We start from the raw sequence: 18,010 nt of genomic DNA on the forward strand, positions 1-18,010 counted from the left end.
ACTGAAGGAACTGCCTGCCGCAACCCCTGAAGAATGGAAAATGCTAGTGGAAATGGAAATGAAACCAAGCCCCTGTGGTGCCCTTAAAAACGTGTTCCCTTGGCCGCTTTACAGGCCAACCTCTGTTAAGCCCCCGCCCTGACCCCACCTTTCGCCACGACACGCCACGCCCCACCTGCCCCCCTTAGCTTGTACAAACACGTAATCGAATAATCCAATTTGTTTGTGCAAAAAACTGAAACTTTTTCATAGGGCTTCAGTTGACGGCGACAACGGCAGCAGGTCTCTGACTCATACTCCCAGCCAAATTTTTGCCCCTGTTCTCATCCACCTTTTCAGCTAATTGTTTGAGTGAGTTTTGGGTATAAGTGCAACGCCCACAGCCCATAGCCCATAGCCCAAGGCACATCATCCACCATCCACTATGGCAGAGCCTCGAAAAGGCTTTGTTCAATTTGGAATTGTCTGTAAAATGATGTAATTGTTACCTGCTAGTTGGATTTGATAGTTACCTTAACTTTCGTTTCGAGTGGGGAGGGCCAAAGCCGCTTCCCTCATCATGGATTTATGGCCGTGGTGTTGGGCAAAGTTTTTCCGAGTTTTGAGGTGTGTCTGGGCAAAGTTCTGTGAATTGATTGAGGAATTGTGGTATAAAGTTTTACTAATTAGCTTATACTTGCATTAATCGTGGAGATACGAATGATTTATACGTTTTAGACGCCCCCCCATTTCTTCAGACTATTTTCTTTTCAGAATGGAGAGCTTTTTATTTCATCAAATCGATTCACTTCTTTATTCGTCGCTAAGTATATGTATGTTCTTCTCCATGGTCATGCCCAAACATTTTCAGCCTCTAAAGAAAGAAATTAATTTCATTAATTTTTCCATTGAATCGCTCTTATTAAAAGTTATTGATAGAACTACTTCTCCTGAATGCCCTGAAACTTCTTCAACATAATGGGAACTATTCCTTCATCCAAAGAAATCATGGCACCCTCTCCCTCTCTTTGAACGGCTTTTTATCCTATATGGATACTTACTTCAGGGAATCCTCTTCAACGAAGCCTATTTCCACTGCTTATGTCAGGTGCACTTAACATATTTCTTCTTGGAACCCTGTTCATTCTCTTTATGGAGCTCTATCCATCCAGAATAACTTATCTGCATCGTAGGTGGAACCAATCCAATTCATCTTTCCTTGCATACTCTTCTCTCCTTTATTGAGTCCCCTTATTAAACATGATTTTCCAGTGAATCCGTCGTATTTTGCTCACCTCCTAAAATCTCCTCCATCGTAAGTGGTGCCATCCTCGAATAGTGGTGTTCTGCATTTCCTCCTGCAATCTCTATTTCCGCCATGAAACTGTTTCCTCTTCCAATGAATTTCTTTGATGGAAATAAGTCCCCATCGTTTTGAATATTCTTCCCTTTAATGAACGTTTTGTGTCCGTTAATTTTCACTTTTCCATAGAATTTCTGTTAACATTCTGCTCCCATTTACGTAAATGAATCGTTCAGTTTAACCTTTCAATCGAGTAAACGTTCTGTTGGTCACCAAACCGATTTCATCGCACAGCACCCCACAGGACCCTCCCGACCCCCGGTGCGAGCCAGGACCGGACCACCTGCTGGGGATTTTGTCAGCCATTCTAGTCGCACCCACATGGATGCCATCATGTGCCTGTTTTCCCAGCTACAATCTCGCCAAACATTGTCAACGAATGGAAGTTTGCATACAGCTTTCTTCTGGCATTGACAGTTGCTCCTTGGCTGTGATTTGGTTCCTCAAGGCTGAAGCGGCTCTCAGAAGAACAGCTTGGCTAATCCTTCTACTTATTGCTGCAACAAGAGCCTGCCTAAGCCTGCATTTTGTGGGCGTGTATATGCCTCCCGCTCCTGCTTCTGCTCCTGCCAAAGACAAACAAAAGGCAAACTTGTCCGACCAGTCCCTGTGCCTGGGCCTGTCCCTTTCCCTGGTGTCCTATCCGGAAGCCATTGCGGGTTTGAACACAGAGCATTGTGAGGGACTTACAGACACAGGTAACCCAAACGGAAGCAGGAGGCGCGACACTTTATGACAGGTTGGATGGGGCTTGGGTTACTGCCACGTTGCAGCCCCCAAAAAACGACTCTTTCTAGTGGTAGGCAGAAGAGCCCCTCAGATTCCCATTCTGCCAGGAATTAGGAATGCATTGTCTGACGGCTCAGCACCGACCCATACCCCAACCCGAGACCGAGACCGAGCCCGAGCCGTGTTCTGTTCTCTTTTCAGCCCATCAGCCCTCAGCTTTTGGTTCGGTTTTCAGTTCAGTTTTGTTCAGTTTGTGCGTCAAACTCTTTGGCTCAAGTGCGGGCCACATTTTATAGGCTTCCCTGAGAACCAAGTCCCCAGCCCCCAGTCCCCATCCCTTACCATCTCTTTCAACCATTCACTGGAAGACGCGACACAAATTAGCCATTTTTTTTCTTCCTTTATTTGTTGCTGTCTTTCCATTTGGCTGAGAACAATTTCAGTTTGCTTTGCAGTGCACAACCGGCAACAGTCGACGGGGCTTACTCGATTCATTTTACCCGTTTCATTATCTACCGGGCCAAAAGGAAATTATCCGACAAGTTTTAACCAAGAAAAAGAAAATTCCTTTTAAATGTCTCTGACTGAGAGTGCGTTTAATGCTCGGATCTCGGGCTTTTTGTGCTAATTCAATTCAATGTAATTGAATTTATGCCGCTGCAAGTGAGAAAACTCAAGGAAATCTCTTCTTAATTTACTAATTCAATTTGTGCTGCAAGTGTGAAAACCCCTCCCCACCCCATTCTAATTTGGTGATTCAAGTGCAAGGAAGAGAAATATTATAATAAGATCTTCCCTCATTTAGATATTCAAATTAATCATAAAAAAAGAGACATAATCTGCTCACGATATGAATTACTTAGAGACCTTAATATGGTAAGGAAATTTGATTTAAAGTACATGAAAAACAATCTAAAACTAAAGAAACTTTAACCAACTGCAGTTTTTTATATAAATCATACATTAGTTTATTCCCAATATAAATTTACAAAAACTTATTTCTAAGTGCGCGATTTAATCAAGGAGCAATCGGGCCACCAGTCATCAAATACTGACCCTTATTTTCCTTTAAATGTTTTACTATTGGGCTTAGATTATCTTTAAGAATAGCCATTGTGTCGACACGAATAAAAACTCTTATGAAAGGTCATACAATTCTCTTTGCAATTTATTAATGGTTTTGTATATCGGCGCTGCAAATGTCGAGTGAAAGTTTTGAAGCTGTTACCCAATCTCGGTTTCTGAATTATTAAACAAAATTTTGGGGGCATATTGAAAATTCTTGAAAACCTTGGCCATGTCTCGCGCAAAGTAAATTCTAAAGTTTTCATTTTGTCGCACCTTTTAACGTGAAAACTGCATATAATTTATTAATATATGTACTTTCAAAGCTCTTCAACAATTTAGGAAAAATCACGGAAAATGTCGAAGTAGGGGGAGAGTGTTTTAGTTTTGTAATGCATAATTTATACACATGCATTTTGTTTCATCAACTCTTTAAATATTTCTTTTCAAACAATTTTATAAATAAACTTTAATATTCTAGATATATTTTTTTCTATGGCTTAAACAAATCAAGCGAAATGGAAATATTTGTTTTTTCTGGGCCAATATTTGCTCACGTAATTTCCTATGGCATTGCCAGGCCAAGTTTTCGCCTGTTTTTCCACTGTTGTTGGTGTGCCTTTGGGCCAATTTTCTTTTTTGTTCACTCAAATGATGCGTAAAAATCACATTAGCGGCAGCCGTGCGACATTTTGGCATGGTCTCTGTGCTCTTTGGCCAGCATATCTCGCTCTTTGGACCCCTCTAAGGTCCCGAAAGGACGAGTATGCCAGGGATTGGGTTTTTTGCGGGGGTGAATTTACGATGCCCTTAAGCGTGTTGTGTTCGCCAATTAAAGGCCAAGTTTCGAGTTTGGCCAAGTTTTTTAATTTATGTGCTGCGCATAGCAAGAAAGTTTAATGTTTCCCTCTAGACTTGGTTATAGGAATATGGCATTAATCTTTAAATTGTAATGAATGGGAAGAGTTTAATATTTAAATTATTCTAAAATTTCTAAAATATTCTACTTACTCCAAGCAATCATTATCCCCGCTTTCAACATTTCCTAGTTAACTCCCGTTTTTTAATTAAAAATCAATAAAAAGAGTTTTATTATTTGAATTAATTTTTATTTTAACAATTTATTTTTTTGTTTATAAATTGTTTTATAATTTTCTAAAGGTCATACTCATAAATCGTATTTAATCTGGAATATTGAATATTGACTGATATTGAATTGCAATTTTAAACTCTCATTTTAAGACCTAGTGCAGCATTCTAACAATTTTCATCAGTTTCCCATTAAAAGTGATTAATTTTAGGGATTTATTTTCGGGCATCATACATATTTCCCCCCCCTAGATTTTCATTTACGTACCAAACCCCCCCAGTTTTTGTGTGTTCATTTTGTTTCCTAGTTTGTCCTGCATAAGTATTTTTTCAGAAATTCATCTGCCATTTTTGTGTTGTGCTGTTTTTGACGGGGTCCTTCCTGTTGCCTGTGACTGGCATGAAAAGCATTTTACACATGGCAGCATTTTTTAATTTTGCCAGCCAGGCTTTTAGAAATGGAACAGCGTACATTTCATACCCGTACTCTCGTGTACTTATGGTAGTACACTCTCTAAAACACACACATAGACACACACATGTGTGGAACATGCACTTACTAATTAGAAATAAAAACGCGAAGAACTGCACTCGCATTTTGCTCATTACGTTTTCCTCTATTCTCCCCTACTGTTCCGTTCCTCTATTTATTTGTGCTTTCCCTTTGGGCTGACATTTCGCTGAACCATGCCAAAGGGTGGCTTAGCATTTGTCTCGAAATAATAGACACCCTGTCGTCTGGCCAGAAGCAGCTCCATTGAGGCATTGGCCAAATCGCCGCCCATGCTCTGTCTGTTGCCCGTCTCCCTGGGGCACCGATGGAAGCGGGTCAACTGCTGCCATTCGCTGACCGCACAGCCACGGGCCGGAAATTCCCGGCCGGGCCGCAGACTCTCGGCAAAGAGGATGAATGCCCTCCAGTGGCTGCACTCGAGCCAGAAGCAGCCCGGCTGCTGGCTGCCCCAATTGGCGTAGAAATCGGCATGCCCCAGCGGGCGATCGAAGCCGTAGCTGCCGACACTCGTATGTAGCACCTCCACATAGTCCGCATCCCCTTTCGCCAGACGCTCCTTGTCCTGGGCATACCGGAAAAAGGGCAAGGCCGGATCCAAAGCACGGATCATCCTGAGGCGCCCCGTCTGCAGGTGCTTCCCAGCCAGGCCCGCCACATGGGCTCCCATGCTGAAGCCCACCAGCTGCAGATCCTCGAACCTCAGGCCCGCCTCCTGGTGCAGAAAGTCCACGAATTTGGCCAGCACCTGTCCCACGGGCTTCACCCGATAGCTGGCCGTAATGTAGTCCGCTATGGCGCCGCGGCCCCAGTCCACGGTGAAGATGTTGTACCGGCCCTTGTCCAGCGATAGGTATGGTGGGAGCAAGGCGCTGTAGATATTGGCATTTGCATTGCCCAGCCAGCCGTGGATGAGGATGCTAAAGGAGAAATGAGAGAGAGATTACACTGAGGGAAAAGGCTTTTGGCTATCAATCCATCTGAAGCACTCACCGTGTCGGATTGAAGGGATTGAAGCGCGACTGCCGCAGCGAGGCGGCATCATAGAGATGCACAGTCTCCGTGGTCACAGCCCGTCCGTCCATCGCCATCACATTGAGGCCGAAGGCGGCACTCAGGGTGCTGCCCACTGCCTGCTGGAAGAGCCTTCTTCGATTGGACGCCGCCGCATCCTTATGCGCATTCGAAACGAGATGATTGCCGGTTATGGTATGCAGTTGGAAATACGTGTGCCGTTCGGCATTGTACAGCAGTTTGTAGTCGGACGACTGCAATCGAAGTAATTGTTCTGTGTTGGGGGTGATGTCCGAGCTGCGCCCATCCAATATTGGCAACATACTAAGCTTGGGCCTGGGACTGGGACTGGGAGTGGGAGTGGAACTGGGGCTCATTAGGTTAGACAATGACAGCAGTGGCAGTCGGTTGGCCATTTGTGTGTCAAAGTAGTTCGTCTGTTGCCTCATACCCATCGCAGTCATCATCATCATCATCATTCTCATGGCACTTTCCACTTCATTTGTCACTTTTACTTGCACTGCGGGTCTTGGCAGCTGTCCCGGTGCCGGCACCAGCACCGGCTCTTGCTCCAGATCCATCTCCTGCAATTGATTGTTGTCTGCATTGTCCTTCCCCAGTCCATGGGCTTTGTAATCAGACTCCTCTTTTACGAGTAGTTTTGCTGCAGCCAGCCACAAACAAACTGTGAGACGACGAAACGAAAGTGCATTAGACGGAATCTACTGTGCAACTAGAGCACAGATCCACAAATGAGAGGATTCAGTGCAGAAAAATGATTCGAATACGAATGATGATGGTAGTCACCTGCCTGACAAATCACTAGCAGCCTCAATACATGCCCCATCATTACGGGGGCAGGGTTCAATTGGAATCACACTCAGAGCCTCCTACGGACCCAGCACAACCTCAACGGGCAACAATGAATAACTGACTGGCATGGCATGGCACCTGGTTACCCCTCATTATTTGGGACATATTTCTCGTCTTATTTTGGACTGCATTTCTCTCTCTGTCACTCTCTTTCTACCCGATTAATATGCAGAACTTCACACTCTGTTCCAGCCTGGTCTTCATTGATTTCTTCTTAACAAGCGGTAATTGTTTGGCAGATGAATGACGGCTGTAAGTGCTCTCTCTCTCTCTCCCATTAGCTGCTAATCGGTTGAGTCAACAACTGTCGGCTCGGTCTGGAGGAAGACAGACTGGGGGAAACAGCGATAGAGAGAGAGAGAAGTTTTTTTTGGGAATCTGTGCCAGTGACCAAGTTTTTGTGTAAGCACTCCATTTAGCACTCAAAGATGATAGCTCAGTTCTTTTTGGGATAGGTCAATCTATATGCTAAAACATACGTAAGATATAGTATCTATACAGATTAAAATTGTGCAGGTTGAGAAGAGACTAAGGCTTTATCGATTAGATAAGTAAAGTTCTTGAAAAGTAATAGTCAAAAAAAGCCAGGCAATAGCAATTTTCTACAGACGCTTTTTCTCTTCATAAGTCTTTGGAGACCATGATTTCGACCTATCTTATACATACCTGCTATAATAAGAATTTCTTTTATCTTCGCTACATCCTTTGATTTAAACAAAATAATATTTATAGATTATGAATATTTTCATTCGAAATATGGTGATTGCATCTAAATTTCTCTAACCCCTATCAGATGATGAGTCCACTAGCTTATAGAGTAATCCAGGATATAAGTCATCCTCCTACGTAGCACGACGTGTGTTAAATGATTAAAATTATAAAACATCATTCGACTCTCACAATGAAACTAATTTTTTCAATTACTTTATTAAAAGCTTCTTCTAATTATATGATTAAAAGTTATAGAACTAGAAGCCAAAGTAAATCGTTGCCATCGCACATGCCAAATGTTTTTTTTCAATTATTTTCTGTTTCATGCGCATCCATTCGCTAGGTCTGAGGGGGCCGCATTAGCAGAGAGCCTCTGGGAGAGCAAACCACAGCTTGTGCCGCAAAAATGTGACCAGGCATCTGGGGCTTGTCAGACGCTGTAGAGCATACCTATCAATGATGGGAGTATCTTTATTCGAGGGAAGCTGAATTAAATTGCATCTTGCAATGCTCCTAATTGGCATGGATACAGAATTAGGGTCTAATATTTAAACCAATGGTCTAGGATATTTATTGAAGCAATGCTCCTAATTGGCATGGATACAGAATTAGGGTCTAATATTTAAACCAATGGTCTAGGATATTTATTGAAGCTTTTAATTTAGGGCCTTGGTGAGTGCAGGTGATTAACATATGATATGTTCCGATGTTTCCTGCTCCATCACAAAATCTACAGGAATCTTTCTTGATTAGTTTCAATTTATAAGGTGACAGTGCCCAGTGTACCTTAAATCATTTAAATATAACTTTCAAGTAGCTATTAAATCTGTTGATTGTTAATTTTGCGTCAATCTTTTATGTATTTTTATTATTATTACAAACATATTTCCCATATGCAATTTACACTTAAGAAATTGTGATATGCCTATTGAAAAAGCACATACTAACCGTGATTTTGCACATTTCCCTCTGTTTACTTTGCAGGTAAGTTCACATATTTCGCGACTACGCATACGACAACCGGAAGCGGTGGCAGTCGCCATTTTAACGACATCCGGCGCGTGCATTTCTTGGCTGAAAGAACACTGAAGGACCCTGCTATCGCTGATCGCAGAACGTGACGAAAACAACAGAGGAAAAAGCGTGTAGTATAAAATATAACCCCACGAGCCCCTAACCAAACCAGAAGGTAACCGAATCGTAGCTATCTTGTAGAGCCCCCGGCAGACTCCTTCTTGTTTATCTGGATGTTGCATATTGAATATGGTGTTGCAGAGCAGGCGGGGACATTTCAATTCTGCTGTAAAACCCCACCCCTGCTAGGGTTGGGAACCAGAGATGATGATGATACAGCACAAGTTCAATGTACAATCTCGGATTTCTGCATTTGCATTTTTGTGTTGATGTGGCTGTTGCTGTTTGCCCCATTGTTTGCTGCAAATGCAACACTCAGACAGGATTTACCCTGGCACTGGAGGAAACAATAACGCGGCAATAATCGATTAAAAAACAGCGACTGCAAAATGAACTCCAGAGCCGGGACCCACTCCAACCCCCACTCCTTGCTGATGGCCTAAGCTTTGTTTGCCTTTTACTTTACGGCCGCAGGCTCGGAAAAATGTCACTCGAGTGACTTTTATTACGAGAATATTTATGTACAATGTACATGTACATATATTCTGCGTGGACTCGGCTCAGTGTGGGGGGAGTACTCTAGACTATTTGCCCGCAAAATACTTGAGCCAGTCTTTGGTGTCAGCATTTAGCAGACAAGTGTGTCTCCAGCCTCGTATGCGGGTCCCCGGATTCGTACCCCCTTCGAGACCCCGAAAGAAGCATTTTCTCAAGTGCCACTTCAAGGCATTGCATCCTGCGAACATAAGCAGGATGCGTCGAGGATGAGGATGAGGATGAGGCTCGCTGCTGACTCAGCCATATACTTATGTAGGACCCTTTGTGGCGGCTTCTCCTTGTCGCTGTTTTGTTATACGTAAACAATGACGCAGGCTAAACGAATTTGTTACATCAGTTAGGGCTCAAACAAAATCGTTGACATCATAATTGAAGACTTATTTTGAAATGAAAAGTCTGCTTTACTTCAAAAACAGTTTCTTGAAAGTAGTTTCTTGAGAGTTCCATCAATTGGGGTAAACTTTTCTGAGGCAAACTTTTTTTTGGGAATGCAGAAATATTATTTAGATATTTCCCATAAATAATGTGCATAAGTATTTGTATCCAAAAATGTATCTCTCCTTCAACATTAACAGCAACATTAACATTCTGTTAAGATTCTGTTAGGGATTCTATCCTATCCCTTATCCCTTATCCGTTATGGAGTCTAATGAAAAGTTTTTAGCTCTTTTATGTTCTATAATTTATCCTGTTTTAAGTCCAGGCAAGCTTTTCCCAACCCGAAGCTTTGCAAAAGCTCTCAAAACTAGCAAGGTTCAGGACCAAACGATTTTATCGAAACTTGTGGAACACTAAAAGCTTTATGTCTGAGCTTTTATGAACTTTCAAATGTGAAATCCATCTGCCCAGCATCCGTTGTAGCGAAATATCATTTTTGAATGGACTTATGGCAGATATTTCAATTTTAAAAGCTAAGTTAAGAAGGACGCTTCAATTCCTCTCAACTCCAATTTTTGAACTTTTCACTCATAATTTTTTCATAAGATGTTTCTAGTCAACTTTCAGTGCTATTCCTTTAAATTTGTGCAATATCCTGTTCTGTGAATTTACCTGAGCCAGAAAGAGAGATAAAGAGAGGGAGAGTCAGGAGCATTTCCGGCCTGGCGGAGGAGTCCTTTAGTGGTCCTGAAGTGGGGTGGCCACTTGTCTGCGATGTCTGGTGTGTCTAACAGCAACCTCTCAAGTGGCATCTGCATTCCACTCCTCCCCCCCACGCCCCTGACTGACGATTTGGTATGCAAATGGGCAAGCTTGTGGTCTGTATGACTCCAGGCTAAATGTCCTTGCCACATACTTGTTGAAGGATGCTAGGATGTTGGTTTTGCATTTCAGTAATTTGAGACAGTTTTACAGTGCCTTGCCTTTTGCCTTGCCCAGCTTCTGTCACACCTTTTAATTAACAAAATTACACCAAAAGCGGACACAACTTTTAGCCAGCAACATGTCCATTCGGAGCTGAAGGACCTGCAGGCGAAGGATGTGCGTCCTGTCCTGTCTCGTACATGTTCCTGGCAGTTGCTCATTTCAATGCCGTCATTCGTGTGGTGCTCACCTGGTTCTCATTTCCGAGTGGGTTGACTTGAAAGCATTTATGTACATGACTGCTGCATTTCCTCACCCACACAGTACCCCCAGTCTATCCTTCTTCATCGTTACTGTACCCCATCCTTCCTCAGCTACCCACTTGCCACTCCCCCTTTCCTGTTCAGTGGTGTGCCGTATTTCAGTGTGTGTGTGTGTTTTTTTTAATGCACTTTCGAGCTCTTAATAAGCTCACAAAAGCACCGACAATTTGCATATGCCGGAGGATGGGTGGATTGCTTGAGGGATTGCACGGGGTTGCGACGGGGTTACAGGGGGTTGGGCAGGGAGGGTAACTGGAGCCGGCGGACACACCACTTACCTTAACCCTTGAGTTTTTCCAAGCATTTACATCACCAGCCACCTCTTAATCTGTTCGTGAAGCGTATCCTGCTCTTCCCATTCACATCCTCCTCTGCCATTTGCGTCATGTCTCTGCATTTTGTTGTCGTCCTTTGGGTATGTTCGTGACTGTGTGTCTGAGTGTTTGTGCGAGTATTCATGTGATTGTGACTATGTATGTGCCGCGTTTACCTTTTCATCATATTTGAAGTGCATAAGTGCAAGTGCGTTTAGTTCTCTCTCTCTCTCTCTCTCTCTCTCACTCACAGTCACACTATCGCTCTCTTTCACTCTTTCCGTGCCGGCAAACTTTTGCTCGACAATTTTTTTAGGTCAACGTAATTTCCGCACTTTTTATCATCATCTTCCGCATTTTTTCTACCTTTTTTTACCCCGATATGCGAAGTTGGTTGCTGTCCCTGCAGGTCCTTTTTGAAGGCAGTTAATCATTAAAAGGCTTAGTTCAAGGCCCTCAAAATAAAGGTCATTTGGCCATAATATACCCATATGGTAGGGGATTTTAAAAGAATCAATTTTTTTGTTGCTTTATTGAGAGAAAAGAGGATTAGGGATTTATAGCATTTATTTTACATGGAATTCATTCGTTGAGATATATTAAACAATAGAAATATATTCGTTAAAATATTATCTCAGCCGACAAAATGAGTGCAATTTTTCTGAAACAGACTCCCAAAATTGCAGTATTGTTTACGCCCAAAAAAGGATACCGGATATATAAAATTAGATGCTTAAGAGCATAATATTATGTCTATATTTGAACTGTTGCAATTAACAATATTAGGTCATTCCATGAAATAAGAATTCGAAGGAATATTCATACGTTTTTATGGTAATTTGAAATACAATCTTGTTCTCCTTGTTTACCAGGGTTATAGTTCAGGTTTAATGTTCATGCTTACAAAAAGTTTCCTTATGATAGAATATGTTTCAAAAATCATTTTTATAAAATGTTTTATAATAGATTCTCACAGATTCTTCTTTGAGAAAATAAAGAAATGCAACATAGGATTTCATAGAGATTTTTATATGATTAACAACTTTGGAATATTTATATTTATCATAAACATATCATCGGTATCATTATTACCATCGTACGCCTTTCAATCAGATAAGGAATACCCATTAACATCCGGTACTCAAAGAGTATAGGATAATATTATTTAATGTGCGATTTTATCCTTTTATAACAAGCAATAATTTGACCCCTTCACAAAAGGGAAATCTCCCGTTTGTGTACTTGCAACTCTTTGGTTACTTTCATCTGCCACATTTCGGTTTCCACGGCAACGAGCACTTCAAACTCTGGTCCTCTGTTCCTTTCCTCTTCCTCTGGTGCATATTAAATTGCATCATCCCTTAGTACTTCATCGCCCACCCCACAAGTACATAGACACACACACACACACACACACTCATGTGCGTCACTCATCCTCTTCAGGTGATGTCGTTTGTGGAATCAATTAGGGCTACCTCAAGCACGGCAAAGCTTTGTCAGTTTAATAAGCACAACAAACGCTTAACCAATTTCGAAGTATTTAACGAAGCACGGAGATACAGGATACGGTGACACATGCAGATACACTCACACATAGACAGAGAGCCGAGCCGCACACCAACGCCCAAAATGCTTAGATATCCCAAATGCTGACAGCATTAGCATTAGAGGCCGGCAGGCCCAATCTCCATATTCCTCTCGCCATCTCTCCACCACCCATTCCCACCCTCTCTGACATCTCTCCAATTTCCCTAGCAGCCCGCCTAACCATCTCATCTCCCTTTGTAGGCTAAGCCATTATCCTCATCAAAATGCATATAAACTGTGCTGGCGAGTTGGGGAGCAAGAGCATCCCTTAGAAGGGGGATTCACTCTGCGAAAACTGAATGGCTGGCTGCTGCATCCAAATCTCTTTTTTCAGCTGCTCTCAATCTACAAATTCATCTTTCTGTGTTCTTGCTTTTGTTGTTGCCCTTAATCTTTGTCTTCTTTTCCAATCTTTTTTATACCCATTTCGGTCCAGGTCCATCCTCGCTGTCCTCACGCCCTTTTAGTGCGGCCCGAATTATATTTAGGGGTTGATGATGTTGAGAAGATGTTCTTCCGATGATACGGGCTGCATCTACCAGGATTTATCCGGCATTTCAGGGCTGGCAACAGTATTTTTTTGGCAAGCATATAATGCGCCACGCCACCTTTCGCTCAGCATCCCATCCCCCTTCCTTTCCCTTTCCCCTCACAGCCCTTGCTCTTGTACATATACTCTCGTACGCGTACACCCACGAAGGCAGGAAAAATCAGGGAGTGGTCGAGCCTTTCCGATGGGGTTTTACTTCCACCTCGAACGAACCTTTCTTCCCAATGGATCCTTGCCATAAGAATTTGATTTGTCTTGATCGCTGGCTTAACTTTTCCACATAATTACTGAGATTTTAATGTATGTTCACAGTTTTTCCTTGATTTTTCCTGTCCTGAAAGTTTCGTGTTTCATTTCAAAATGTTTCATCCAGCTTTTGTCTACACACGGATTCTCTCTCTCTATCTCTGCTCTTTTTGAGAGAACTCTCTCTGCTCTCTGTATCACTAGCTTGCCATCTCTTTCGCTCTCTCTCTCTCTCTCTCCCTCTCTCTTAGCAGACTGCTCTTTCGCTCGCACTGCAGATGCTACAGCATCCTTATGCCCCTTATCCCTTTTGGCCAGATATCAAACGTGCCTCTCTCTTTCTCATCTCCTCACTCTCGCTCGCGCTCTCTCCGCGTCCGTGTGTGTGTGTATAGTTTGAGCTTTGAATTAAAAATGGAAAATTGATTTTTCCGGTTGCTCATATACACACACACACACACAGATACATACAGCTCTGCCAGCCTGTGTGTGTGTGTGAGTGGACTGAAGGATTCCCATCAAGCCGGAAAGAAAGAAAGTCTCTTTCATGCGAGTCTCGCTTAGGGGTTTTCTGTAGCATTTTTCCGTAGCTTTGTAGCTTCTCCTTCTCTTTGTTGCCAATGGCGCTCAACAATGTTAATGCCCCGACCCAGCAGTAGGCTATAATTAAGTTACAATACTGCTGTGACAGGACAATATCAATGGCAAGCGCCCTCTCATCTGCTCCGATCCGACGCCGGATGTAATTCGATATATATGTATCTTCTATATGCATTTCCACATAGATTTGAACAGATCTTTGCCACTTTTTCACTTGCTAGAAGACACTGTTTTTTATCGGGTTTCGGTTTGGTTTGGTTGTTGTGTGTGGAGAGGGGCTTTGGGTTTTATAGAGAGGGCTATCCAAAATGTTAGATTTCTTGAGTTGATTTTCGGTCCGTGATCCGTCATGGTGCCGGGAGAAATTGCACGTACGAAAACCCAAAGTTGACTGAAAGGCAACCCCGGGAAGCGGTCACCATCGTCTCGGTCGGTCGGTCCCTTGGTCCCTCGGTTGCTCGTCGGTTGTCGGTTGTCGGCTGTCGCTTTCGTCATCATCTTTCCGAGGGTTGCGCGCGCACTCCAATTGCAAAATACATCTCCCCCAATTCTTAGGGATGGTTTTTCTCTCGCCCCATCTCACTCCCTCCCTGGCTATGTATACATCTCTCTCTGTCGCTCTCGCTGCGATTTCGGGTGTTTTGTGTCCCGTTTTGTGGAAATTTTGTAGAGCAGATTTTTGCGCTGTGTATAAGTCGTGCGGCCTCCAGCTTCGAGGGTGGTTTCCAGTCAGCAGCGTTGCGTTTCGTGTTTCCAGTGCTCAAATCCACCCCCTCGAGAGACACCCTTCCCCTATACAGTATAGCATGTGGGCATATATGATATATAGACTTTTCCAAGCGACGCGGACAGTCGCTTCGCTCTCTCTCTCTCTCTCTCTCTCTCTCTCTCTCGGAGCTGAATTTATGCGGCGTGCACTTTGCCCCCAGCCAGTGCAGCACCCCAGCACCCACCCCTCGGACCCATAAAAAATCAAATGTAAAAACAATAAAGTTACTCCATATGCTTTTAGCCAGGTTCGGAGTTCGACTACGGATTCGAGCTCAGTCCTGGCCAGGACCCAGGACCTAGGCCAGCTCATTTTCATTTTGTAGCATTTTCCTCAATGAAAATGTCAGAGAAAAACAAGTTGAACTTTTTCCCTGCAAGCTCTCTGTTCGCTGCTCTCCCTCTCTCTCACTGGCGATTCTCTCGCTCTTTGAATTGCAGTTTTGTATCTACATAAATTTTATGCAGCTGAAAGAGGTGCAGAGCAGGGCAAAGGGCAAACGACAGGTGAGGAGGAGGCACGGCACAGCACAACGCAGCACAGAGGACACACAGAGCGTTGCATGCCTCCAAGGGAGAGAGGCATTTCTGAAGCGCAAATCCATGCAATTTGTTGCTGGAATTTTTCGAGTGTTTTCCGTTGTTTATGGGATGATGGGAGGATGGGATGAGGCGGTGCGCCAGGAGAGGCGGATCCGGCTTAGTGGACACTGCAAATTGTATTGCAATTTGTTCTGTGGCCTGGGAATTGGATGGGGAACCAGATTGCAGCAGATTGTCATTGAGGCGGATGTGCGGATTAGAAAGTATTTTGTCGTGACAAGCTGTGTAAAAGAGTCGTAAAGCAGCAGAAAGGAAAGTTAGGGAAAGGAAAGCGCATCCAGGGAATGCGATTGTCGAATGCTGAATAAATTATGATGATTGCTTGGGGCGCAGGAGAAGCTCTCTCTCTCTCTCTTCATCTCTGCCCTTAGATTTATTTGTATCCTTTTATAAGGACCACTCTGCAAGGAGGATAGGTGTAAACTATTGCCATTGATAGTTTCTGTAATAGCTTGGGGAATTGTTTTGCTTTAAGTGAGCAATCTAAATCTACCTTTTGTGGGTCCTGGTCTTACCATTTTATATACTTCTCCAGGTTTTCTAATATCCCCTTCAGGATGTTCAACTTTAGCTCTGGGGATATTTAGCTTGAAACTATTTAAATATTTCACGAATCTTCCCCCCCCTTTTAATCTTTCCTTAAATTTCCTTTATTGGTATAAAGATATCCCAAACAGCTTTCCCAAGTCCACTCATCATTTCATTATCCGACTCAAATGATGTCCAAACTCAATCATGTCGAAAAATCTGCCTTAAATAGACTTTTCTTTAGTCATATCTCTTGACATCTTTCTCCGTGACATATTTCTGAGATAAAACCAACCAATTTCTCCCAATTCGCTACCTTTAATGGCAATTTTCTGATAGATTTATGGATAATAAACTCAATAAGTGGAACCCCCAAAGGCTCTTTCCCTCGGCTGATACTTCTTTTGAAATAATCTATTTCCTTGTGTTCCCTTCCTGAAATATCTTCCTGTTCAGTGTTATATTTTCCCGTTACCTTGTTTGAGGACTAAGTGCGCCATTAGCTCGAGGGGAGGGAGGCCATGGCTCGTGCTGTGAGGGGGTGGCAGTGCCAGTGGCACCTTCCCTGCTGTTTATTTGACGCAATTAAAATACAAGGCATTCGTGGTGGGGGTAACGTGGAATGAAGGAGCGTATAATAGCGATGGGGAATGGTAGGGAGGGGACTGTAAGTGCTCCTAATCGAATTACATAAAGCGGGGTGCCGACTGCTGATGTCATCCAGAACATCATCATTTCCGTTATTCCCTCCCTCCCAACTAACAGGCAAATCCATCGTATCACAGGTTGTTTTCCCCCATCTCAGGAATGCCTCTATAGCCCCCCCCTCGGCCAGGGACACGCCTGACAACGATCCCCACGCTTTGAAAGGCTTCTTGAATATTCCATTTTTCTGGGTCAGTAGCCATAAAATTGACAGACGTCTTCTAAAATAAAGGCAAAAAAAGTCCTGCAGACGACGGGAAACTCCTATCCTCCCTGCCACCGCCATTGCCAGGAGTTCAACAACCGACAAACACACACATACACACGGCATCCCCTCGCCCCTTCTGTGGGGAGTGTGTTTGCTGTTTGCCTTTCAACATCTTCATTGAATTATTTTGCAATCTATTTTAATAAATTTCATATCCTTTGGCATTATTTTCCCCTCTGCCAAAAATCAATAACGCACGGCGTCTGCGTTGCCGTCGACGTTGGCGTCGCTGCCACGATTTGTTTTTGATTGCACACACGCACACACACATGCAGACAGTCAAGGTATATAGGTAAAAGGAAAGGCATTTATATTCCCTCTTCGAGTTGCGTATTCCGCGTTCTGTTCTCTATTTTGTGTTCCGTTCACACATAACAAAATATTATTACAAAATTACGCCTCACCTTACAAAAAAAACACCTTGCACACACCCACACACTTCCAAGTCGGAGAGTGGTTGAAACTGCCAGAATGCAGGTTCTAGGGTCCACCATCCAGTCTCAGAGGGCGATCAAATATCTGGGAGTCCTTAGGGTACGTTCACAGGAAGGTCATCGGGAACGCGGGACCATTTTCCAGGATGCCTCTGAGCACCAGGGATCCGAAGATGCTGATGAGTGTAGTAACGTCGCAGATGCTGTCCACCGCTCAAGTTATGGCGGAAGCCGCAACTGTGAGAAGCTACATACGAGGAATTGATGTAACATACCGATTAAGCGCCGTCAGGATCTCGTGCACGTTCCGGACGTCCTCGGACGTCTCCAAAAGGAAGTGCCGGAAATATGGATGACCCGATGGAATAACTCATCCAGTGGGCGTGGGCGAAAGGAACCACGGCCAGGTATATTTTTACCTCAGCCAGGCGCTGAGAGCACATGGCTGTTTCCGCATCCCCAAGTGTGGCACAGGCATAGTGGAGGACGCGCAACATGTCCTCCTCGAGTTTTTAGGACTACCGCCGCCTGCTGGCCAAGCGCGCAAGCTCGTGATGCAGCTATTCGCCGTTACAAGGCGCCACTGTATTGGTACCTGGTACGGCCACACCACTCACACAGCAGTGGCGCTTTTTTGGTACATTTTCGAAAAGTTTCGCAGCATTTCGAAAACAACGTTAAAATAAACAAGAACATGATTTAACTGGTGGGGTGGGGGAGGGGGGCTAACTGAACTGCTGTTCGGCTCATACCAGC

At 43.7% G+C, this 18,010-nt stretch overlaps 2 protein-coding genes across 8 annotated transcripts in view; one reads left to right on the forward strand and one right to left on the reverse strand.

The window, feature by feature from the left end:
- Positions 1-18,010, forward strand: part of LOC108155053 (protein gar2) — a 110,009-nt gene that overhangs the window by 80,560 nt on the left and 11,439 nt on the right. Inside the window, exon 1 of one of the 7 annotated variants that reach the window (XM_033389464.1) lies at positions 2,563-2,947. The exons of the other annotated variants lie outside the window; for them this stretch is intronic. Coding sequence (XP_033245355.1) covers positions 2,922-2,947 — 26 coding nt within the window. The 5' untranslated portion in view covers positions 2,563-2,921. Of the gene's footprint in view, positions 1-2,562; positions 2,948-18,010 lie in introns of those variants that run through there. 7 annotated transcript variants of the gene reach the window in all.
- LOC108155054 (lipoprotein lipase) lies at positions 4,306-6,671 on the reverse strand. The gene is made up of 3 exons (XM_017285637.2): positions 6,558-6,671; positions 5,730-6,435; positions 4,306-5,656 (listed from the first exon to the last, which is right to left on the reverse strand). Exons 1-3 carry the CDS (start codon positions 6,598-6,600, stop codon positions 4,873-4,875), a joined length of 1,533 nt encoding a protein of 510 aa, XP_017141126.1. The 5' UTR covers positions 6,601-6,671; the 3' UTR covers positions 4,306-4,872.

The sequence above is a fragment of the Drosophila miranda genome, chromosome 2, assembly GCF_003369915.1.
Source record: "Drosophila miranda strain MSH22 chromosome 2, D.miranda_PacBio2.1, whole genome shotgun sequence".
In the NCBI taxonomy this organism is placed as follows: domain Eukaryota; kingdom Metazoa; phylum Arthropoda; class Insecta; order Diptera; family Drosophilidae; genus Drosophila; species Drosophila miranda.